This window comes from Triturus cristatus, chromosome 4_2 (assembly GCF_964204655.1).
Source record: "Triturus cristatus chromosome 4_2, aTriCri1.1, whole genome shotgun sequence".
Taxonomy (NCBI): Eukaryota; Metazoa; Chordata; class Amphibia; order Caudata; family Salamandridae; genus Triturus; species Triturus cristatus.
Genome location: NC_140586.1, coordinates 845,891,265 through 845,915,663, shown reverse-complemented (window position 1 = coordinate 845,915,663; position 24,399 = coordinate 845,891,265). Strand labels below are relative to the sequence as shown.

Here is a 24,399-nt window from a genome sequence, read left to right as displayed (position 1 = left end):
GGGGGAAGGTTAAGGTATCCGAATTCTAAGATTTCAGGAGCCAGATCGCAAGGTTGAGCTGAGTTGGGTCCGGATGCCTGATCTCTCCATGGTTCTGGGTTAGGAGGCATGGTGAGAGGTACAGCTTTTGATGTGGTACCACCGAGAGTTGTAGCAGTGTGGTGTACCACGGTTGTCTGGCCCATGTTGGAGCTACCAGGATGAGCGTGAGGGAGTGCTGTTGTAGCTTTCGCACCACTAATGGAATTAGCGGGAGAGGTGGAAAAGCGTACGCAAATTTGCCTGACCAGTTCATCCATATCGCATTGCCTTTGGACAATGGGTGTGGGTATCTGGCGGCGAAGCTTGGGCATTTTTTGTTTTCGTGGGTGGTGAAGAGGTCTATCTGAGGGTGCCCCCACTTCTGAAAGAACGGGTGAAGAACTTGTGGGTGAAGTTCCCATTTGTGCATTTGTTGCGTTTGTCTGCTGAGCAGATCTGCCATGGTGTTTTGGATTCCTGGGACATGTTGGGCCAGGAGAAAGATTTTTTGCGGAATTGCCCATCTCCATATGCTCTGTGCTAGTTGAGAGAGCTGTGGAGAGTGTGTGCCCCCCTGTTTTTGAATGTAGTACATGGCAGTCATGTTGTCTGTGCGAATGAGGACTGCCTTGCCTGAAATCTGTCTCTCAAAGGATTTTAGGGCTAGAAAGATTGCCAATAACTCCAGATGGTTGATGTGGAGTAATTTTTGTTGTGGCGTCCATGTGCCCTGCACTGGGAGGTGTAACAGATTAGCTTCCCAGCCGGAGAGCGATGCGTTCGTTGTTAGGATTATTTGTGGAACCGGGTCCAGGAACGGTCGACCTTTGGAAAGGTTTGGGGTGTTCCACCACTGCAGAGAGCGATGGGTGCGACAGTCTACCAACACCAGATCTGTCAGTTGCTCCTGGGCCTGGTTCCACTGACGTGCTAAGCACTCCTGAAGTGGATGCATCTGGAGTCTTGCGTGAGGCACTATGAAAATGCAAGAGGCCATCATCCCTATAAGTTGCATGAACACTCTTGCTGGGAGAGAGTGTTGAAGTATGAACCTTTGACGCAAAGCTTGGATGCTTGCAATCCTGGCAGTATTGGGATAGGCTATAGCTTTTGAGGTGTCTATGGTGGCACAGAGGTATTGCTTTGTGTGGGAGGGTAGCAGCTGGGACTTTTGGTGGTTCACTGTGAAACCTAGCTGGTGAAGTAGTTGGATTGTAGTGGCGGTGTGTTGTACACATTGATTGTAGGATGTGGCTTTTATTAGCCAGTCGTCTAAGTATGGGAAGACGTGAATGTGTCTTCTGAGGTGTGCCGCCACTACTGCTAGGCACTTGGTGAATACCCTTGGTGCTGTTGGTGCTGTTGTGACCCCGAAGGGGAGAACTTTGAACTGGTAGTGTTGGCCGTCCACTACAAATCTGAGGTACTTTCTGTGAGCAGGGTGTACTGGAATATGAAAGTATGCGTCTTTCAAGTCCAGAGTGGTGAGAAAATCGTTCTGGGAGAGGAGTGGAAGAACTTGTTGAAGGGTTACCATGTGAAAATGGTCTGAATGTATGTAAGTGTTTAGAGGCCGGAGATCTATAATAGGTCGTAGAGTCTCGTCTCTCTTTGGTATCAGAAAGTACAGGGAGTAGACCCCTAGGGGGGGGGGAAGGGGGGGGGGGGGGGAGTCATTGGGTAGGCGGTGTGGCAGAGCGGGCGGTGTTGGTTTTGCCTCTGCCTTTGTTATTATTTCCTCTATATCCGCCTCTTTGATAACCCCTTGTGAAAGTAGACTGAGGAAGGGATTTGTAGGATGTAGAGGCGCTATCCGAGGAGTAACCTCTGCCAGTGCCCCGAAAGGACGAGCGGCGAAAGGAGCGTCTAGGTGGATGGACTGTAGGGCTCCCATAGATTTCGCCATATCTGTATCTTTTTTCATCTTCGAGGGCCTTGTCTACTTTTGGACCAAATAAATGGTGCTGATCAAAAGGGTGATTTAATATGGAGGCTTGTACCTCAGGTTTAAAACCTGAAACTCTGAGCCAGGCGTGGCGACGAAGTAATACACTAGTGTTTATGGCCCTGGAGGCTGTCTGCTGCGTCCAGTGCACAGCGTATAGTGGTTTTTCCCTGTTGAATTAGTTAATTAGCCCTATTCTTGTATTTTTCTGGGAGATGGTGCATGATGGTCTCCAGCTCATCATAATGCGCTCTGTCGTACCTGGCCAACAGCGCTTGTGTGTTGGCGATACGCCATATATTGGCAGCTTGTGAGGCAGTGCGTTTCCCTGACGCGTCTAAGAGCTTGGACTCTTTGTCAGGTGGTGGAGCTTCGCCCGACGCCTGAGAATTTGATCGCTTTCTAGCTGTGGATACCACTAAGGAATCCAATGGTGCAGGTCCATTAATGTAGGCAGGATCTGTGGGGGCGGCTTTATATTTTTTCTCTATTCGGGGGTTTAGGACGCTAGCCCTGACTGGGTCTTTAAAAACCTCTGTCGCATGTTTGATTACCCCTTTGAGCATGGGTAGTATAGCAGTAGATTTATCTGCAATATCAAAGGAAGTCTTCCTCAACTGGGTCAGTGTGTAACTCCACCCCATGATAATGTGCCGCCCTCTGGAGTAGGTGGTGAAAACCTAAGGAGTCCTGTGGTGGGGATGGCCTGGATGGATAAAGGTCATCCTGTGGGACATCTGGGATGTCTGGATTGTGATAATCATCCCATGGGTCTGGGGATCCAGGAGGGGTGGGGTCTTGTGGGACATCTGTTGGATCGTAGTATGGGTCCCCTTGGTCATCATGGTCTGGAGACGGGGTTGGATAGCGATGAGGCAAGGGTGGAGAAGGTGGAGGGGAAGGCACTCTGAAAGGGGAGTTAGCACAGTCCTTCCTCTTTGGATGTGGAGCTGGTTTTTCCAAATGTCTTTTCTTTGAAGGCAGTGCCAAATGTCCAGTTTTTGGATCTTTAGTAAGGGTCTTTTGTAAAGGATCCGGTGTGAATAGTTCCTGCGGCACCGATTGATCGGTCGGCGCCGATGTTTTCGGGGTCGACGGCTTTTTAGGCTTGTCTGTGCCGTGCTTCTTTGGAACCTCCGATTTTTTGTTCGGTGCCGAGATAGGCTTCGGCACGGAAGTGTCGGTGCCGAGGGCTTTATGGTGTTTGGTCGGCACCGAGAGGCCGGGTTTCGACACCGAGGGCTTCGGTACGGAGCTTGGTGTGGAGGTGGAGGCCGATGTCTTCTTCGGTGCCGAAGGGTGTTTTTCGGCACCGCTAATAGGCTGGCTCGAGCCCGAGCCGCCGGAAGGCTTATGAGACTTCTTCACCGGGCCCGAAGGTGGGGTGATAGAAGCAGTTTGTTTGGTCTTGCCTAGGCTCGAAGGCGTGACCGAAGCCTTTATGGGTGTGGGCGCGGGTGTGGGAGGGTAGAGTACTCACGACCCTCTGCGCCGGGGTGATGTCCTCCACGTCCGAGTCATCGGCTTCGGAAGCACTGACGAGGTCGTCTTCTTGTTCGGTGTGCTGCTGTCCCGGAGCTTCGACGTCGTCCCCGAAGATGTTGAGTGGAGCCAAGGTCGAGGAGTGCGCCATGCTGCGTCTAGCCCTTCGATCTCGAATGGTCTTTTTCGACCTAAAAGACTTGCAGGCGGGACAGTCTCGAGCCTCGTGTTCAGGGGAGAGGCAGAGGTTGCACACCTGATGTAGATCGGTGTGGGGAAACTTAGACCCACATTTAGGGCACTTCTTGAAGGGAGTTCTTTCCATTAGCCGAGACCGGAGTCGGGATAGGCCCGAAGGCCACCGTCGACGCCTGGAATCGAAGAAGTGCCGAGGAGAAAGGTGATGAAGATTTGTATATGAAGGATCTCGATGAACGAGGATTTTTCGTCGATGGTTGAACTGGAGAAGTTCGGATCCGGAGCACGAAGTATTACATCCGAGCCCGATGCCGGAAAAAAAAAATCTGAGGATGGAGCCGAAGCCCATGCGCAATACGAACCGAAGGAGGAGTCACTGAACTCGTGACTTCCAAAGACTTGCCAAGAAGAAAAACAAACTGCAAACATCCGGGCCCAACACCAGATGGCGATCTATGCACAGTGTGTAATCTGCAGCTCATATGCCTCGAACATACTATTTCTGTGGAAGCATGCGGTTACATGGATATTTAGGTGCTAGGTGAATTGCATTATTTCTACACCTGCTGAATGAATAATACTTTCCTCCTATTCCAAACAATGCACTCACGTTTCAAATTTCAATTTGTGCTGCATGAACAATGGAGCAATCTACAGAGGGTTGCAGGGTGTAGTGATCAGGTACTCATAGCTGCCAAGGTTTCAGAATGCTATGCGTGTCATTTTCATAATTTAAGTGCATTAGTGACATTTCAATGACTATGAGTGACACTTTCTCGCGATCAAATTCTAGCAATGAATACAAGGAAAACATAAATATTCGAAATGACACCCATATAAGCAAAGAAAAACTCTAAGGAGATCTTTATTATTGCTTCAAAGCACCAGAAATGGAAGGGCACTAACCGGAGATGACTCCTTGCAATCCAGCTGCACAGACTATCGAAAGCAACTTAATTTACTAATCTGAAAGTAATCTAAACTTTATGGGAAAAACAATATTTCTTAAAGTAAACAGTTTCAGTTATGGTCCACAGCAGAAATCATTCCAAGAAATGTATTAACATTTCTTCCACACTCATATTTAGTTAATACTCTACAGTCTTGCAGGGGACCATTTCATGGGGTCTGGAGGTCACACAGACTCTCGGAATGCACCTCAATACTAAATATATTTGTAGATAAGTGAACCTTTATAGGATCAGGAGTACCACTGTTGTGGGCTTATTAAAAGGAACTACACAAACTCTGCATAACTGGTACATTTGGCTCGAAAAAACTGTTTAGTGAGACTACACAATTCAGGTTACTTCAGGAGAAGCATTGTTTAAGTTTTTAGTAATAAACTGAAACGAACCGGTTAGTGCTTCCAAAAGAGGTGCACATTCACATAGACAGTACTGCTTGCAGATACACTTCAGCAGTTTGATTCAAACAAAAATTGACTCATACGTGTGCGCCTTTTATCAGCACAGGAACTTTTAATTTTTCTAATAGAAATACACTTGTTTTACATTTTGGTGCCTATACTACCACAAACAACATGCACGCACCTGACTACATCACGCAATTGTTTTGGGCGATATGAGCAGCACTGTACTCACCACACAGCACGCCCTGTGATGAAATACTGCCTGGGGTCAGGGATAGGAGGGCTGTGTTAGCAACACGCACAGGCCATGAATCTCTTGATGCCTAGTGACCGGATGACCAGTACGTGGGAGTAGGAGGACTAGCTCCAAACAGGGACAGGCCCCGGCTCACAAAAGATGACACCTCGAATAAAAGCGCTGCTTTGACGCCTGCGTGTGAGGCAAGGAAAAACAAAACTGCCGCCTGCCTATGTCTGCCGCTGGCCAACCAGACCCTGCATGGTCACAGGCAGACTAGGCGTCAGCCCAGTGTTCACGAGAGGCAGTGTCTGCTATTAATGAGAGAGAGTGAGTTCTCGGCCTCAATGATTGCCAGCAGGAAGGTTTGGAAGAAAAGTATGGGTGACTGGATTGGCGAATAACTAGTTTCATATAGTAGCCAGTCAACGCTCATTCCTCACCACCGCTGATATATACAAGTGTCACTTGGAGGAGACACCGGCGCTAGGCTAGCACTATAAAACTGATAATTAAGCAGAGTGAGAAATCTCTCACACGCACTCACTTTAAATGCAAAGCGCTTGCTACAGCAGCAGTACTAGAATAATACGTCACACGTTCTCCTAACATTACATTATTTGATTGTGTTAATTTGACTAGTGGCTGGTTAACTTACAGCGTTGGTTCTGGCCTTCTTCTGCCCCCATGCTGAGGAAGCGTGACTCTGCACCGATGACTACCCTCTCAGCCTCTCACCGCGGTCAGTTGACTGACTGCATGTTGCCTTGTGTCGGCCCTACCGGGCTGCCGGAAAGCATTCGCCGGTGGGCGGCGTGACCATTTACTTCCTGGCCTGGTCCCACCTGCAAACCAGTGAGTGAGACTAAGCAGGTGGGCCAGTTCGCACCAGAATAAGTCCTCCTCACAACATTTAATTACTCCCCGTGCTCTCTGGAAGCAGGACGTGTCCTCCTGCGGCGTCACGGCCGGGCCAGTCTGAGACTGTCCATCACTGCACCTGAGCCGGCCTATGACATGATCACTCAGGCTGTCTAGTGACTGAGAGCCCCGGTGCGTGCTCCGTGGGTATCACAAAAGAAACACTGCAGCAGGCAGCACTGGCTGCCACTCTGCGAGGCTGACCCTGAGCTGCTAGGAGGGCGCCCAAGCCTACACGAGCAGCCTGTGCAAGCACCGAGGCGCGCTGCCAACTGCAACACACTGTTTGCAGTGCGCTTTCAGTGACAGCTCCAAGACTATGCATTATGTTTATGTGTGATAATGCATTTCAGTGCGGTGATGTGGAGCATCGCACTGAAATGCGTTAGTCTAACGCATGATACTTGGCAGGTCTGGGTACTAAGGTAGGATATTGGGGACTAGTCAGTGGATTAGGCCAGTCAACATCTCCTGAGGAGGAGGGTGTTTCAGGGCAATGCTAGAAATAACGCTATGCCAATTGTGATTGGCACACAACGCAAGTGGATCTATACAAAATTTGGAAGTTTGTGGCTCACACAATTATAGAAGCATTGCATACGAGATTGGCATTTTCATTTTCTGGCATCCCTTCCACAGAATGCTTTATTCAATCAATAAGGGAGCTATCATCAACCACTGCATAGTGACTTTGTTTTTGTTTCACTTTTCCATTTTCCCGATTGCGTCTTGCATTTTAAAGTGTTAGCTTCTGAATGGTATTTCGGATTAGTGCTACTTTCACATTAATCATTTTCTTCTCTTGTGTAGGTTTAACATACACAGATGACTGTACATTTAAACCTCAAGGATGCACGGATTTGAAATCACCAGTGATGTAGCTCTAGACCACACTGCCTGGTGTTGGGTAGGCCAAGGTTTCTGTAGAGGAGGGCAAGCCCCGGAAAGTTCGAGTCAGGCTAGAGTCTGTTGTATAGCTCTGACTCAGCTTGCGGTCCTCATGGGTTATTAAGCCCAAAATGAGCTGTGGCTTCTGCTAGCCACCCACCATCTAAACTCATGTGACAAGAATCATTAAAAACAAAGTAGTAACTGTTGTCTTTAATAATCCTCATGAGGCTAGAGCGTGGGTAGCATAAAGCATCAGCTATTGATACAGAATTAGTGGCTGAATTGCACAATGTGAAACCAGACAGCCTGGTATCAATCTTCACCAAATGATGGGATCCTAGGCAAATATCCTAGCCTCCTTTCTCTTCTCTTCACAAATGACAGCACTTTCAAATGCATGAGTTCAGGATGTGCCGTCTGCAAAAACTCCATGTGTCTGATTTCATAGACTAGAATATTTTTCCATCTATAATAAGAATCTAGGTCATATACAGGATACTAGTGGCAACTGACCTGCCTGTTGGTTCACCAGTGCCCTAGTGTTCACCCAGGAGTGGAGCTGGAATGGTAAGTTCATATGTAAAAACTATCACTTAAATACTTCTCAATACAGTGATATAAATCAGATGTACTAAGGTGGATCACTTCCGCAAGTAAAAGAAATATACTTTTTAAATACATAATTTATATAATGCTTGTTGGATGATTTACTTGCCACATACTTTTCTATAACTGCTCGTACACTGGCTCTTAGAGGCAGAGACGATCCTTGGCTCTGCTCTGGCTTAGCCCTCTGTTAATTTGTTGCCTTTCCCACATGTAGGCATCAGAGGTCAGTATTCGAAAGCGGTGTGATCAGAGTCACTTTGGGAGTATTTAGTCAGGGTTGGGTGGAGGTAGACATGAGCTTCTCTGCAGATTTTGATCCAGAGCAGACTTCTGATCCCTGGTGCGGATTCTATGCTCAGGGTTGACAAACCAGTGTTTGCTGCCATGTAGGCAAACAAGCTAAAGGGTGGGATAAATACCTAATCAATCCGCCTCCTTTAAAAAAAAAAAAAAATGAACTGATTATCCTTTGAGACGAGGCAGGAGGGCGGAAGAGATGGGCTGTGACACTTTCCCCTCTGTCCTTCTGTGGTCCATTCCCATTATACTACTTCCATATACAATTAATTATACACCATAGTTATATTACAACGCCAATAGCTCTAACACTCACAAATGTGAGACCTATTGCATTGCAAATGCTTGTTTTTAATAGCAGTTAGAAGGCTGCAGTACCGCTTGACACCACCACATGTCCCTCTAGTGAACCGATAGATAACATCACTGAAAGATTACTATCAACATTGACACCAACGGTATCACTAAATCACAAGAATTTGGTATTTTCCATGCTGTTGTCAGACAACGTAAACACAGGCTTATTTCAGTTTTTTTGCACAGTGGCCCCAGCTTTAGAGCCAGTTAAGACGGGTTTGTTTCCATGTCGTATGTTGACTGATGTTACTTAGTCTTGGGTATTGAAACACAGACCAAGGCGATGAATTAAACCCAAGACACTTGTTTTAGTGTTCAGAGTCTGAAGACTGATTAAGCACTCACCATTTTTTGTATGCATACTCCAGGTAGGAAGCCACAAACCGAGTCTCAAATTCTGTGGCATATTTTGTATCGTAGATGCCAGCAGGAAACATCTCTGAAAGGTCCGCAGTGAAACTGCCAAGGTTTTCAGGCAGGTGGGCATAGAAGCACTGGTACAGGAATGCCAAGTCAATCAGTCCATTGTGGAGGATCAGGGGCTTCTTCGCTTTCAGAATTTCCAGAAAAAGGGTACGCACACTCTGACCCTGCCACTCGTTGCCCTGTTCATGAAAGGGTTAATGAATAGAATGCAAAAACATAATAGTCATAATACAAGGCTGGCACAATGAGCAATTTTAACTGGGATTAAGAGTAGAGGGGATGTGACAGGGCACATTCTGCTTCTTTTGTTGCCGGTGCACTGCCCTACTGTATGGCGGTTTGCTGGGTATTCTCAGATGTGTGCGTGTGAGACAAGAAAGGAGGATGTGGACCCTGTAGTTTATAGTTGCGGTAACCTGCCTACAGGAGGCACTCCTGGGCTAGACAGGAGTAAGGAAGGAGGATTGTGAGGAAGTTATATGCTTAGAATTAGAAAAGAGAAGTTGGTATTTGCCACATAATGTATGTAAGAGGGTGAGAACCGGAAAGTGAGTGGCAGTAGACACCCTGCAATACTGCATGTGATAATCCAAAATGTGCAAAAGACAATGCTTGTTGCACTGACATTATTTATGTCCTATTTGTGGAGAAGGCAGAAAGAGTCTGGAGGTAAATTATAGTGCATGGCACAGGATACTGGCAGTGTAAGGTCAGCAAATAGTCTTCTTTGGTAACTGGACACCTTCATTTACTGTGTTATCTTACGGTTACCCTAGTATTAAGTCATTCCCTGTAGGCACGACTTGTGATGAGGGTGTTAAAGCCTGGACTGTCAAAGTCGGGTGTGGGTGTTTCAGGGGCAGGGAGGGGTAGAAGGGATGGCGGATTTCACAAAACACATCAGAGGATGAGCAAGTGTCTGAGAGGAGATGTGGACAGTCAGAAGCCACCTTTATACTATACTTGCAGTGAACCACACTCTGGGCACAATATTGCATCCCATTTAATCAGGTTTTGCATGGAGCACGAAAGGAGGGTTATTGCCAATAAAAGTATGCGAAGGGAGGCATGTAGATAAAACCAACAACACTGCGTTGTTACCAATGTAATGAAGTTATTCTCTACAAGTACTGCGAGATGTGCTAAAGGCTTTCAAACCATCAAGAAGACTGACTGGAGCTCTTTGGAAGATGAATGCAGGGGAGGAGCGGGAAGAGCATTAGGGTGGCATGTTGCTCTCACCTTATCATTTCCCTTGTGGTATGCTATCCCTTGAGAGTACTGCTTGTTAAAGTCAAAGCCGTGCTGCACCAGGAACTGCACAGATTGAGGCTCGATGGTGTAGTCTTCCATGCACAACAAGGTCAGGTTGTAGATCTGAGCGAGGTACACGTTGTCACCCTGGGACAACACATGGGAAAAGAAAAGTGCAAAGAGGCCTTGTTAGTCTTCCCGGCACCTAGATTCCTACACAAAACAACGAATTTTAGGCTAGCCAGTCAGTCCATACAGCATAAATCACTAAGAAAATGGCAAAAGCGGACAATAAAGAGTCGGAATAATTTCAACGTGATCCTATCTTGAAGCAGGTTACAGTTTCCTTGTAAAACAACTCTTGTAAGAGAAAAAAAAACTAGGACCCTCTGATGGGTTTGCAGACGTGGCTGCCTTGCTCACTTTGCCACTGGATTCAAGCTAGCTTGGCTGATGACGGGTGTTACAAATATGGTTGGGTCTGAACTGGGGTGGTGAAGTGAGCTAAAGAATGATGGATTCAACCCAGATCTGTGACTGGGGGCGAGTGTCTGAAAAGTTTCAGTGCTACGTCCATCACCTCCTTGTGTTTGCTGGGTTTGCAGAAGCACCGATAATTTTATAAACTGAGTGACAACAAAAACAGCTCCTCTGTCCTACCCCCGGAATCCACAAGCAAGTAAGTTAATGTTCTAATGTGCTCTGGGCACATGCATGATATTTCTAAGCTTTGCATCGACCAGGCTGAAAATAACTGCAAGTTTAGAAAATTCATTACAACCAAGTTTTTTCAATTTCAGGCCAATTCTTGCTGCCCAATAGCCTCAATTATTTAGTTTCGAGGCCAATGGAGTGGCATGAGATGTAATCTACAACTCAAACAACTGGGAAATGTTGTCTTATAATGAGCGATGCTGATCACCCCTGCAATGAGCAAGTGCATACTCTGCTGCCTTTTGGCTTGGTTCTGGTTAGAGCAATACCACATACATGCATTAAGTAGTCAAGTCATTCTAGGCCTCTGATCTCTTCAGGAAAAAAAATACAACTTCATAGGCGGTCACAGTTTTGGACCTTGCCGAATAAATCCTCCACTGATGAGATTGGCAGCTGGCAGCAGTTATCCGTTATACATTGTTGAGTGCATGCAATAACAATAACAATAATAATAATAATAATAATAATCCACATTTGTAAAGCACGAACAATTACCCGTAAGGGTCTCTAGGCGCTGGGGGCCGTCGATAAACTGGATTGTATGAGACAACTTGGCCAGCATCAAGGGTTTTCCTTTCCTCCAGTGTCTTTTGAAAAATGCATTCCTGCTGCACGATCGCGCCTGGGGCGCGATCGTTCAGCAGGAATGCTTTTTTAAAAAAACTTCTTGATGGCCCAATTTGTGTCGGTGAGCGGCCCCTTGGGCAAGGGTCGCTCCCCTTGGGGGGAACATTCTGAAGTTGGGTTTGCCCCCCGGGGGCAGACCCAACGCCCAGCTACGCACACTGCCAGCCAAGGGCCAGTCCACTCACCGCTAGCCAAGCGCCAATCCATGCACGCCGCCAGCCAAGCGCCAATCCATGCACGCCGCCAGCCAAGCGCCAATCCAAGCACGCCGCCAGCCAAGCGCCAGCCCATTCACTGTAAAGAGGTTGGTGCCTTGTCATGGATTTACAGCTCACGAGCTGTGAGTCAATGGTTCAGTTTCTCGTCCTTTCAATTATTAACAGTGCATTTCTTTTTTGTGAAATCTCTGGTTAATACAACTATATATACTGAACCATTTCTCACCCTCGTGCCAAATCCAACCAGTATGTATGTGTGCTTCAGAAATAGATGGTTGTGTAGAATTTTTTTTTTTTTCCTGTTTTTGGCAAGCAGGGTGTACCTTGTCCCTTTTTGTGAATGTTGTAATGTGTTGGTTTTGTGCCTGGTGGTGTGAACGGTCTTGTGTGTATCATGTATGAAAGGTGTGTGAATGGCCAGTAAAGCGGTTGGTGCCTTGACGTGGCTTTACAGCTCACGAGCTGCGAGTCATTGGTTCAGTTTTTTGTCCTTTTAATTATTGACAGTGCATTTCATTTTTGTGAAATCTCTCAAACTTTAAAAACTGAACCATCACTCGTCCTCGTGCCAAATCCAACCAGTATGTGTGTGCTTGAGGAATAGATGGCTGTGCAGTAATCTTTGTCTGTTTTGTCTCTCTGCCAAGCTGTACATTTCATTTAAGATTAACCTAACAACTGTAGTTTTTTTTCGTAAACTAAACACCCATGAGAGTGCATGGTGATGTATCTCTTGTGGATCCCAACAAGTTATCTTACCCACAATGTCCTGCAAAATGTGACTGACATTTTCCTTCCATTATTTTGCCCAAATTTTCACGGCGGAAAGTAACAAACTTCCAACCCCCCAGCATTTCTCCAAGTATCCCAATAGAAATGGTACCTCACTTGTATGGGTGGGCCAAGTACCCGCGGCAGGGAAGGGCCCAAAACCTATTGATGTGACCTCAAAATTGCCTATCACAAACCAACCTGGTTTTGCAAGGGGGGTCCCATGAGTTTTTGGTCAGGTGCTCGGCGGCCATCGAGGGAAACCTACTAAACCCACACATTTCTGAAAACTAGACATCCGGGGGCTGGCTTGCGTAGATCCCCCAACGTTTCCTTACCCAGAATCCCCAGCAAACCTCAATTTTAGCAGGGGGAAAAAAAACCCCCAAAAAAAAAAAATCACCTTTTCCATAAATTTGTGTGTGGAAAAGTTGTGGCATCACCGGGCTAACACAAATTTCCCACCACCCTGCGTTCCCCCAGGTCTCCCGATAAAAATGGTGCCTCACTTGTGTGGGAGGCCCAAGTACCCGCGACAGGCAAGGGCCCAAAACGTAGTGAGGCGACATCAAAATTGACTATCTCAAAACCACCTGGTTTTGCAAGGGGGGTCACCTGGGTTTCTGGGTAACAGACCCTGGTGGGAGGCAGTCAAGTCACCCCATCCTGGATTCCCCTGGGTGTCTAGTTTTCAAACATGTATAGGTTTGGTAGGTTTCTCTAGGTGCCGGCAGAGCTAGGGTTCAAAAACTACAGCTAAGCACTTTGCCAAAAAAGGGTCATTTGGAACTGCGAAATTGAAGTGTGTCCACGTTGCATTTTGCGCTGTTTCCTGTCGCGGGAACTAGGCCGACCCACACATGTGACGTACCATTTTTCTCTGAAGACTTTGGGGAACGCAGGGTGGGTGGAAATTTGTGGATCCACGCAGATTCCAGAACTTTCCACAGCAGAAATGTGGGGAAAATGTTTTTTTTGGACAATTTTTTAGGTTTGCAAGGGATTCTGGGTAACAGAGCATGGTGGGAGGCAGTCAAGTCACCCCATCCTGGATTCCCCTGGGTGTCTAGTTTTCAAAAATGTATAGGTTTGCTAGGTTTCCCTAGGTGCCGGCAGGGCTAGGGTTCAAAAACTACAGCTAGACTCTTCGCAAAAAAAGGGTAAATTTTCATTGTGAAAATGTGGTGTGTTCACGTTGGGTTTTGAACCATTTCCTGTCGTGGGCACTATGCCTACCCACACAAGTGAGGTACCATTTTTATCAGGAGACTTCAGATTTGTAAATCAACTGTTATTACCTATTGATTTTTGATGCATTTCTCCCTTCCAAATGAAAGACTTTGTGTAAAAAAGAAGTCATTTTGAAAAATGACCGATAATTCTCATGCTAGTATGAGTATTCCCAATTTCGAAAATGTGCAAATATGTACTGTTTCTAAACTCTATAATTTGCTCCCATTTCAGAAATACATAGGCGTCTTTCATACCGAATAATTGCTATATACCCGGAACATAATAAAAAACCATTAAAAATTGCTGCTCAGTTTTTTACTCTGGGTTCGTCGGGTTCTTGGTGAACCTACAAGTCCTATATATCCCCACAACCAGGAAGGTCCAGCGGATGTAACGGTACATTGCTTTCAAAGAGCTGTCATAATTAGAAGAAGTTACAGGTGAAAACGTTGACACAAAAGGCTGTTTTCTTCAACTAATTTTCAATTTTTCCTATATTTAACTGTTAGTTTCTATAAAGAAACCTTGATGGATCTACACAAATGACCCCTTGCTGAATTCAGAATTGTGTCTACTTTTCTAAAACGTAAACCTTTCCAGGATCCATTATTGCTTTCACACCCATTTCTACCATTAACTGGAAGGAGGTTCAAAGCACAAAAAATAGCAAAAATAGGCTATGTGCCAGAGAAATGTCGAAACTGTGTGAAAAATGTTGGTTTTCTGACAAAAGTCAGTCATTCCCTAAAAGCTGGGGAAATGGCGATTTCAACCCCACAAACCCTTTTTTGATACCATTTGCAGAGAAAAACCCAGACGCTTTCATTTGCAGCCCGTTTTTCCCATTTTTCACAAAAAAAAATAAAAAAAATACAAAAACATTTTTGCTGTATTTTGGCTAGAGTCTGGGACCCCTCCAGGGGAATCCACAAATCCCGGGTACCTTTAGAATCCCCATGATGTTGGAAGAAAAGGACGCAAATTTGGCGTGGATACCGTGTGGTCAAAAAGTTACAGGGGCCTAAGCGCGCACTACCCCAAATAGCCCAAAGAAGGCTTAGCATAGGGGGGGGGGATGAAGGCCTAGCAGCGAAGGGGTTAATAATGACAAAGCCTTTTATTTATGTTTTAAAAACCAACAGATAAATAAAAGGCATTGCTTTCCTATAAGACCTAATATTTAAATTCCATTACCCAGTGGCTTAAGGAACGAGCGCGATAATTTAGTTTTTAGCTTTTGTGGCCTTTGTGATATGCAGCACTACAACTTTATAGGTTTACAGCTAAAGTACATTGTGCTGCCAATGCTAGCAAATTCAATAATAGAAATTAAAGGTGGGGGCCGCCATGTTAAAACGCAAAGCCGAAAATGATGTAAAGGCAGCGGCCCGCCTTTGTTGTGTATTTATTCACTTTTTTTTGGCATAGACGGCATGGAGCGCTTGAACTCTAAACATGCTATTAAAGTAAATATGGCAAAAACCGAAGGAAATGATGGACGGAGTGTTCAACATTGCAAGCACTCACCCCCAGTCAACTGATCTGGGTTTAATCCATCACCGTTCTTTAGCCCACTCTGCCACCCCAGTTCAGACATGGCCATATGCAAATCAGTCTGACCCTGTGCCTCATGGGAACAGTCCAGCCCGAACTGCCAAGCCATGTCTTCCCTGGACCGAAAACAAGCTTCCTAGGACCGGTTTCTGGCATTTCAGCCGTCTTCAGCCGGGCTTGCTTGAATCCAGTGGCAAAGTGAGCAAGGGACTCGCGTCTGAGCATACCCTGCCAACTTATGGCGAACAAAGCAAAAACCAAAGGAAATGATGGACGGAGTGTTCAACATTGCAAGCACTCACCCCCAGTCAACTGATCTGGGTTTAATCCATCACCGTTCTTTAGCCCACTCTGCCACCCCAGTTCAGACATGGCCTTTGACATTGTTCTGCATTCTGTCCATCAATTGTTGTTTTTGCATTTGTCGCCCTGAGTGGGAAGGTGTGAGAAGTTGGCCTGATGTATGATGTCACTAGTTCTAGTGTACACCTTATATCAGTCCAAATACCCTTATGGTGATTGGTTGTAAAGTCAACCTTATAGACCAGCTATCCTAGTGGTAGCATGGAAAAGAGCAGTCTTAGGCTAAACTCTGAATGGCATGTGAAGCCAGCTGTGATACCATATATAATCCCTTGAATACCAAATGAAAGGACACCACAACAGATATATATATAAAATAAAGTGTATTTATTCTAGTCAAACCCTCAGCACTCTTTATGAGATTAGAGGTAAGTACAACACAGTCTTATTTAAGCATACATTAAGTCACACAGGTAAGTAATACAGTTAGGCCCTAGGGGCCACGCAAACCATATACTAAGTAAGTGGTATAAGGACCACTGTCACGGAAATAGAATAGGCCTAGGGAATCGCTGGGGCTACACTACACTAGCGTTAGTTAGGAAGTGGGAGGCCCACGGGATTCGTGTGCAGAGTGGAAACCCTCACGCGTAATGCGTAAAAGTCAATAGCAATAGTACAGTTTAGAAAACGGTAGATTTAGGACACTTCCGGAGTAGCTAGGAAGTTGAGACTTGAAAACTAGACACTAGGATAGTCACTATCCTGATGAGCACCGGAGTACCCAAGTTACCTAGCCCACAGGCTGCGGGTGCATAGGGGTGAAGATGCGTCGTTTTCGTCGTCGACTCCTATGGATGCCTGAAGAAAGATGCTGACAGGCAGTCAGTGAAGAGTGTCCGGTGGATCCCAAGGCTGGGATCAAGAAGAGAAGAAACCTGCAAGCAGAAGGGACAGAGTCAAGGTCACTAGCCAGTGACCACGTGGAACCAGGCGATGTCGTGAAGATTGCAGGTGAAGGTGAAGCTTGTCGCTGCAGCCAGGAGGACCAGGAAGCGTCGAGGACGACCAGGACCAGGAGGCGAGCTGTCCCACGAAGGCTCTTGCTGTCGGCGGCGTCGAAGTTGGACTAGGACTCACCAAGCCTTGGCAAGCGGAACCCACGAAGAACGAAGGACTTGCTTCTGGTGCAGACCAGGAAGGTCTGGGGTGCTTCTTCTTTGCAGAGAAGCGGGAGCCAGTCTGGAGGAGCCAAACCAGTGCAGAAGATTTCAGGGTGCGTCGTCACAAAGGCCACTAGCCAGCGGGAAAGCAACCGGATAGACGCGGCAAGCAGGAAAATGCTGAAGGGCCCCACGCAGGACTCGTGGAGTGTGGGGGGCTGATCTTCAGTGCAGATGGTGCTTGGGGTTGGGGCTTCTCAATCCCCGGTGCACAACTTCGAGGGTACCTCAGAAGCTGCGCTTTAAGTTACTAGCCACTTTTTCCAGGTAGCCGGTCCCACGTCGCTAGTCGCCTCCACGGATCTCAGCTCTGCTATAGATGTGGATCAGGGTCGGAGAAGTCTGGAAGTCAAGGCTCTGGTCGGGCTCTGCAGTCGGTTCCTCGTAGAACGTGGGCAAAGCAAAGGGTAGTCTCTTGATGGTGCCTGTTTGCACAGGGTAGCCACTCCTTGGCTACAAGGGAGATTCTTCAGTTTTCTTCTTTCGTCGAATGTCGAAGGTCCAGAGTTTCTGTTCAGTTTTGCAGGTTCAGGATAATCTAAAGTCTTGAGGCCCAACTCCCACTCTTATACTAATCTGGGGGGCTGGGATACCTGCTAGGTCACGCCTTATGGGTGGGACCTGGGAGGGGGTGGTTACACCCACTTCCCTTTGTCCAGTTTCGCGCCAGAGCTGGGGCTGGAGTGCCCCAGCGCCGGTTTGAACTGGACTATGCAAGGAACACCTTGTGTGCCCCAGGCATGTCTCATTCCTTTCAGCCCACCCTGCCCCAATACACTAAAGGCTGTCTGGGGAGGTGCTAGCACCTCCCCAAGCAGGAAACCTATTGTCCAGGCCTCCCTGGCTGGGATCACTCCCAGCAGCAGGAGGTCAGACTTGTGTCTGTGGCAGCAGCATCCATTTTGTGATGCTGAGGCTTTGGTTAGAGTTAAACAGCAAAGTAGGATTTTAACATGTCTCTCCCTCTAGAAGGGAGGAATAATATCCTCATCACCAGAAATGGTATGGGGGTATTATTCCAAAGTGTTAGACACCTTACACGACATGTTTTGATAAAGCCAAACCATAGTTACCATAACCGTTTAAGATTATAAGGCACTTTAAGAGTATATGGTAGGCTATATCATAGAACAGCTACAAGGACTTGGTTCCGAAAGCTGCAGACAGGCTCAGCTCATGCTAGAGCACCATCTCACATGTTACCAAGCACTCTGCCTCCAGGATTGTTAAGGCCTGCCATAGGAGTGACTGATAGGTACACATGTGTCTATATATAAGGGTAGATATAGGCATACTATATCCAAGCAAGGGGTGATTACACGACCTTGCCACAGCTGAGTGATCAGCCAGTTGTGTCTGATTGGAAGGCCAGACCAGGGGTGGCATAATACATGCTGCAGCCCCTGGGAGGCCTAGGGTACACCTATGCCCTGGGTACCTAGGGTACACTGTACAGGGTCCAATAAGGTGAGCCTTACCAATTGGTTATGTACCTAGGGTACATGGAGTCCATTTTAAAGAGAGAGCAGACAGCCTCAGACCCTGAATGGCAGGATCTCAGGCCAACTAAGTCGAAAAACCAGCTAGACACTAGGCAAAAAGTTGGGGGTAACCATAGTCAGATATCCACCTTCCTACAGAAGGGTATGCCCAGACGTGGGTCCCTTGCTCTCCATGCCACTGGAATCAAGCTATCCTGGCTGAAGAGGGGTGAAACCCCGAAACCGGTCCTAGGATGCTTGTTTCCAGTCCAGGGAGGACCTGGCTTGGAGTTCGGGCTGGACTGTTCCCATGAGGCACAGGGTCATGACTGATTTGCATATGGCTGGGTTCAAACTGGAACGGCATGGTGAGCCAAAAAAACTATGGATTTAGGCCCAGATCTCTGTACTGGGGTGAATGTATGACATTGTTCTGCATTCTGTCCATCAATTGTTTTTGCATTAAAGTAAATATGGTCATGTCTGGGAAATGCAGCACACCATGCCAATATTTTTATTTATTGAACCACAAGACCAAGTGGTGCAGTTGTGGGAGAACGTGGCAGGAGAAAGTCATTAAAAAAAAAAAAAGAAAATAGTGCTCACACACTGTAATTACAACATCCAGAGTAACAACACATTTAACAGGGGCAGTCCTCATGGGAGGTTACAACAGGAGAAAAGGAGATACTACTAAACCTATTGAAAATTTGAAAGCCACCATTTACAAAGGACAGTAACAGGAGCTAATTGAAAAGTTGGGCGGAAAGTTGGCAGGGCTTAAAGTCCATGCCTGAATACAGCATGTCTCGAAGATACAGCATAAAGCGCTGGCCAGGCAAGGTCAGTGAACCAACTGCCTGAGATTCTGAAAGCATTTGCTATAGTTGTGATGGTCAAAATTAAGAATGCGGGATTCTTAATAATGAACATCAAGCAAATGTATTCAAGTTTTGGTTTCACTTTCATGGAGTCAAGAGAAGAAATCATGTGTTGTGATGATGCCGACATGTATAACATAAATAAAACAAGCATTGGCCTAGCCAATAGGTCTCGCTTTTGAGACCTTATAAGTGTTTAGCCATGCAACAGTTGCATAACTAAATACTTATAAGGTCCCAAAAGCGACACCTATTGGCTATGCCAATGCTCGTTTCTGTTTATTACTGCTCTGTAGTAATGGCGGCGCACGGGTGCCACCATTACTACATAGAAGTAATAAACAGGAGAAAAAAAAACTGGCTCACCGAGAACATCAAAGCGGCCGTGAAAGTGAGGCGCGCCTGTGCACATGCACTGTAGCTCTAGGCTACAGGGGTAGCACTTTTTTGAGCCCTCACAAAATGTCTCGCCAGACCAGAGCATGCGCTGGGTCAGGCGAGACCTAAAAAGTGAGGGGATCGGGGTGTGGTAGCTGGGTCCTGTCAAGTGGTACTGTGGGGAATCTGACAGTAGCTAAAGTTTTAATAGGACGCTGCCTCTCATGAAATAAATGAAAGTGGAAAAGGTGACTTGAACTGTGATACACCTGTCTACTGGGAAATGCATTGACCATATTAAATATGGTGCTGATAAGATAGCTCAGCTGTGGAATGATACACACATATCAACTCCTGCACATAACTTTAAATACATTGATTTTTAACCAGAGGAAGCTACAGAACGCCAATTTATGAGATAGCATTATTATATCAGGTCATATTCCATATTACTGTTTACGTTTTAGCAGTCATTTATGTTGCTTTATGGTGGTGACCATATGTTTAATTTGTTTTGTTGGCACCAATGTTGAGTAACGGATGCAGTCATTAAGACGGGACTCATAACTAAATCACTGCAGAGGACTGGTTCTCAGACAGCTATTATGTAACAATCCATTTCATGAAGTGAGTTTTGATTCGAGATTAAAATCAAAGGGATCCGAAGATTGGCAAAACAGCAGCTAAAAATAAATGTTGTGGAGAGGCCCAGCTTCTCTAGGAGAGAGTTACTGAACGCATTAAAACGTAATATCATGATTGCATATGTAGGGGAACTTTTGATCATATGTTAACAGGTTTATAAGTGCTACTGATGGTCAGATCGTGGTCACTTAATTAGGCTTTCACGTCACAAGCTTTAAGACATTACAATTGATGATGGTTTTTATGTTTTGTGGAGCCAGACACTGCCAGACAAAAATACAAGGAACCAAAAAGAAGAAGTGTGTCCTGTGAGATGCAGATCCCGGAAATAAGCCTGGGGTCTGAAAAGAGCACCATCAGACCCATGCATTCCGAGTGATAGGGGCTGCTATCCTATCCCTTGGATATATCTATGGTACTTAGACGGTTAGGTCTGGCTCAGACTGACTTCATGGAATTCATCAGCTCAATGTTTACAATGTAACAATAAAGGTATCCTGGAGGAGTACAGCAGAACTACTGTTAGTAGACCGAACACCGTCCTACAGAGACCTAAGTCGCAAGTGTGATTTAAGCTTGGGGGCAGTGCCATGCTAAGTGCTCTGCAGAGGCAAAATGAAAAACAGGGCACACGACCCAAGGAAAATAGTGTAGGAACTAATTATATTCAATTCACAATGACAGAGGAAATGGTCACAGGGAGTGATGTCATGTCCTTATAGTGCTCATCACTTAAAAGATGAAAACATATTCTGCAATAATAATACAATATAACAATCACAAAGAGCGTTTTGGGTTTTACTGTTTAATAAATCAGGTGAATTTTTTCCCTATATTAATGTGTAACGGAGCACGAAAATAGCTCCAAGTGGCAAGGCTTTCAAAAAAACACTTGGTATTTACACTTCTTTTAGTAAGTAAGCTAAATGTGCAGAGTGTTTTTCTTTTTTTTAAACATTAGTTTATGTGCGTTCTGTTTCCTGGTGGTGTCTTTTTATCCTGCTTCACAGCACAACAATCCTTTACTATTGCAATTCATTGAGCAATAGAAGGGTTAACAGTTTGTTTCTCAGATGAGGTTAAAACAAACCTCTCTTGTCCTATTCTTGCAAATTAAAGGGGCGGTGCCAGTGGGATGGAGGTTTACAAACATACTGAGGCTAGGTTAAATGCTTGCAGTGTTTACAAAAACATGCAGTGCTGGGGCACAATGTCACATCTTAGGTTAGGGCTAATGGGAAGGGAGTAGAGTCCTTGTTCTAAAAATAGCAAGGGGACTATGTACACCAGTGTCAACCCCCGTCTTGTGATAACTCCCTCTCCTTCCTGGTCGCTGGCAGTGGGAGTGTTTGGTGAGGTCTTGTTTTGTGGTCATCCTAGAATATAGCCCAGCTGGGCGCGCCTAAAACTCCCCACAGCGATATAGGTCTCCACATAGCTGATTCGCCACCTGTCTGTGCTCAGGGTAGTTCTGATTCAAGGCGGTGATAAATGCGAGCCATTAAAGTGCTTTGTGTGTGCAATATGCCCCCTTTGTCTCGCTATCAGGCTGAAGACATTCCAACAGGTTGTTTTTAGCTCTTCCTTCTGGTACATAATGTATTCTGCACAATACATTAAAATGCATCAGTGCAGGGGCACTTAAAAGCATGTGTGTCTGACGGCGACTACTGCTGCTGCCCCCCAAAGAAGTCTTGGTAAAAAAAAAAAAAGCATTTGCAATGCAATAGGTCTCGCATTAACGAGAGTTTAAGTTATTGGCAATGCAATAGCCTAAACTCTCGCAAATGCAAGACCTATTCCATTGCAAATATTTGTGGTTTTTTCGGTCTCAACTATGCAGCGTGCATAGGAGACCTTTAGCCGTCGTTCAGCTCTTTTTCGAAGCACGTGCTTGTGGCGGCATACACCTTGCGTGAGCGTGCAGGGGCGCGCCAGAAGCACGAGTATGTGCTTTGAAAAAGAGCAAAGTGCGCGCGCACGCACCACTCGCGGGCTCACCTCCTGCTCCCCATCTCTCTCACAACAATTAACTTTCACGGCCGCGCTTGTGGTTTGCGCTCGTTTTACAATGCTTCATACTCCCGGAATGAGTAGATAAGGGCCCTAAATCTACTGCACTTTTGTAACATCCTCCTGGAAACTTGGGTTTAATTACCCCATCCCCTTCTGATACCCCCTCGCCTCTAACAATGACAGCTATCGGTCAGTCCTCCTCTCCTCTACCCCCTACAAGCACTCTGGTCGATCCTTTTCAAGCGCTCTCCTACAGCCCCGCACGTATACTGTCACCTATCCCACAGGCACGTCCTGCTGTCTTTCATCTATCATCTTCCTGGGCCCCATGTTCTTATTCGTAAACCATGCACTCCCCGGCCGCACACTCTTAAGCAGAGCTAAACTGAACTTCCCACAGGGACAATCTCAAGCGGCTCGATACAACTCCCATTGAATGCATTCCCCTCTTACACTTAAAAAGACCGCTCACTTCTCAGCAGGCCAGCACATTACTGTGCAGGCAGGTGCTGCGGTCAGAGGTAGCACTCCCGGACCTACCTGTCATGAGGCAGTTGTGTTCACCGGTCCGAAGCACACGGTACCCGCAATGCATAGGTTCCCGGTGTGGGGAAACAGAGTAAGACTCAGAAATCAGCTCCGCGGTGAGAACGATCAGCACCTCAAGGCGGGGACCGCACAAGCCGGCTGGTCCAAGTAACTGCCTCAGTGACAGCTACTGCATCATACAGCGAAAAGGAGCAACGTCCCAAATCACACATCCATGCTGAAAGTGGAGGCACTGCACGCGCACTTGAGTCTGAATATGACAAGCCACTCTTCATCACCTGGTTTGCTTTTGCGAGCGGCTTAGCTAGTGGGCGGGAGACAGGTTTCCCTCCGTCACATGTCTTTTGGCTTCTTCGGTTCACTTCCGCGTCTGGTGTCTCAGGTGCACGTGAGTGCCCGCTGACAGAGGGCTGCCGAAGAACCGCTGCACATGAGCTGTGGCACAGGACACTAATCTGAAGTTTTCCTTGTACTAGTATGAGTATAGGTTAATATTTTGGAATATTGATTTGTATGTCTCTTACAAAGAGCTCTCAAGTTTTGAAAACTCGTTAGAGTGAGAAACAAACAAAAATTATAATTACAGCATATCGGCCAGAGCTGCCACTTTGGAACTGGGAGACCAGGTTCGGGTCTCCGCATCGGCTCAACATCCTGCGATTCTATACAAGTCACTTAATCGCCCCGTGCCTACCAAAAACAAGCATGGGCATAGCCAATAGGTCTCGCCTTTTGGACCTTATAAGTGTTTAGCCATGCAACAGTTGATGTTGTGGTAACAAGGATATTGTGCTGCATAACTAAATACTTATAAGGTCTCAAAAGCGAGACCTATTGGCTATGCCAATGCTGGTCTTTACTAGCACCCAAGCTGCGCTTTCACATTCATGAAGAGCATGTCCTATATTAAAGTGAAACCGCGGCATGGGGGCTTTCACATAAAAAAAGCATCTGTTTGTCAAGTTCACAAACAGATGGGTTTTTTTGGGGTAAAAATCGCCTATGCCTCGCTTTCACTGTAATGTCGGCCACGTACCTTTCTTTAGACGCGGTTTGTGTAAAGAAAGTGGCACGGCCTTCATGAATGTGAAAACGCCACATGGGCGCTAGTAAAAGAAAAAGGAATATGCTACTTACCAGTATGCATCTGTTCTTGGCATGTAGAGCTGCAGAGTCACACACTGAGGATAAGATCGCCATCTGGTGTTGGGCTCGGATGATTGCAGGTTGTTGTTGTCTTCGGAGAAGCCTTTGGTCACGAGGTTGGTGACTCCTCCCCTGGACAACAGTGCGCATGGGCATCCACTCCATCGGCAGATTGTTTTTCGCCATGTTGGGAAAAGATGGAGTATATAGAAAAGAAAGAAAGGATGTCCATGTGTAATGTCTAAGTAAGACGGATGCTGGAACAGATACAGGTCCCGGGGAGGCGGGCGGGCGTGTGTGACTCTGCAGCTCTACATGCCAAGAACAGATGCATACTGGTAAGTAGCATATTCCGTTCGAGGCATATGAGCTGCAGATCACACACTGAGGATAGATTATACAGCAGTGCTCCCCTTAGCGGTGGTCGCCTGTATCCGTTGCAGCAGTTTGAAATAAAGTTTTTAGGACAGCCTGGCCCACGGAGGCCTGTTGTTTGGCCTGCACGTCAACACAATAGTGTTTAGTGAAGGTATGTGTGGTAGACCATGTGGCTGCCTTGCAAATGTCTTCTAAGGGAATATTGCCTAAGAAGGCCATAGAAGCCCCTATTTTACGCGTGGAGTGCGCCCTAGGGGGAACTGTGAGT

At 46.4% G+C, this 24,399-nt stretch overlaps 1 protein-coding gene across 4 annotated transcripts in view; it reads right to left on the bottom strand.

Moving 5' to 3' along the window:
- Window positions 1-24,399, bottom strand: part of TOE1 (target of EGR1, exonuclease) — a 214,207-nt gene that overhangs the window by 24,258 nt on the left and 165,550 nt on the right. For all 4 annotated transcript variants that reach the window (XM_085602825.1, XM_085602823.1, XM_085602826.1 and 1 more), the window contains exons 5-6: window positions 10,000-10,158; window positions 8,677-8,936 (exon numbers count right to left, since the gene is read on the bottom strand). In XM_085602825.1, coding sequence (XP_085458951.1) covers window positions 8,677-8,936; window positions 10,000-10,158 — 419 coding nt within the window. The remainder of the gene's footprint in view (window positions 1-8,676; window positions 8,937-9,999; window positions 10,159-24,399) is intronic.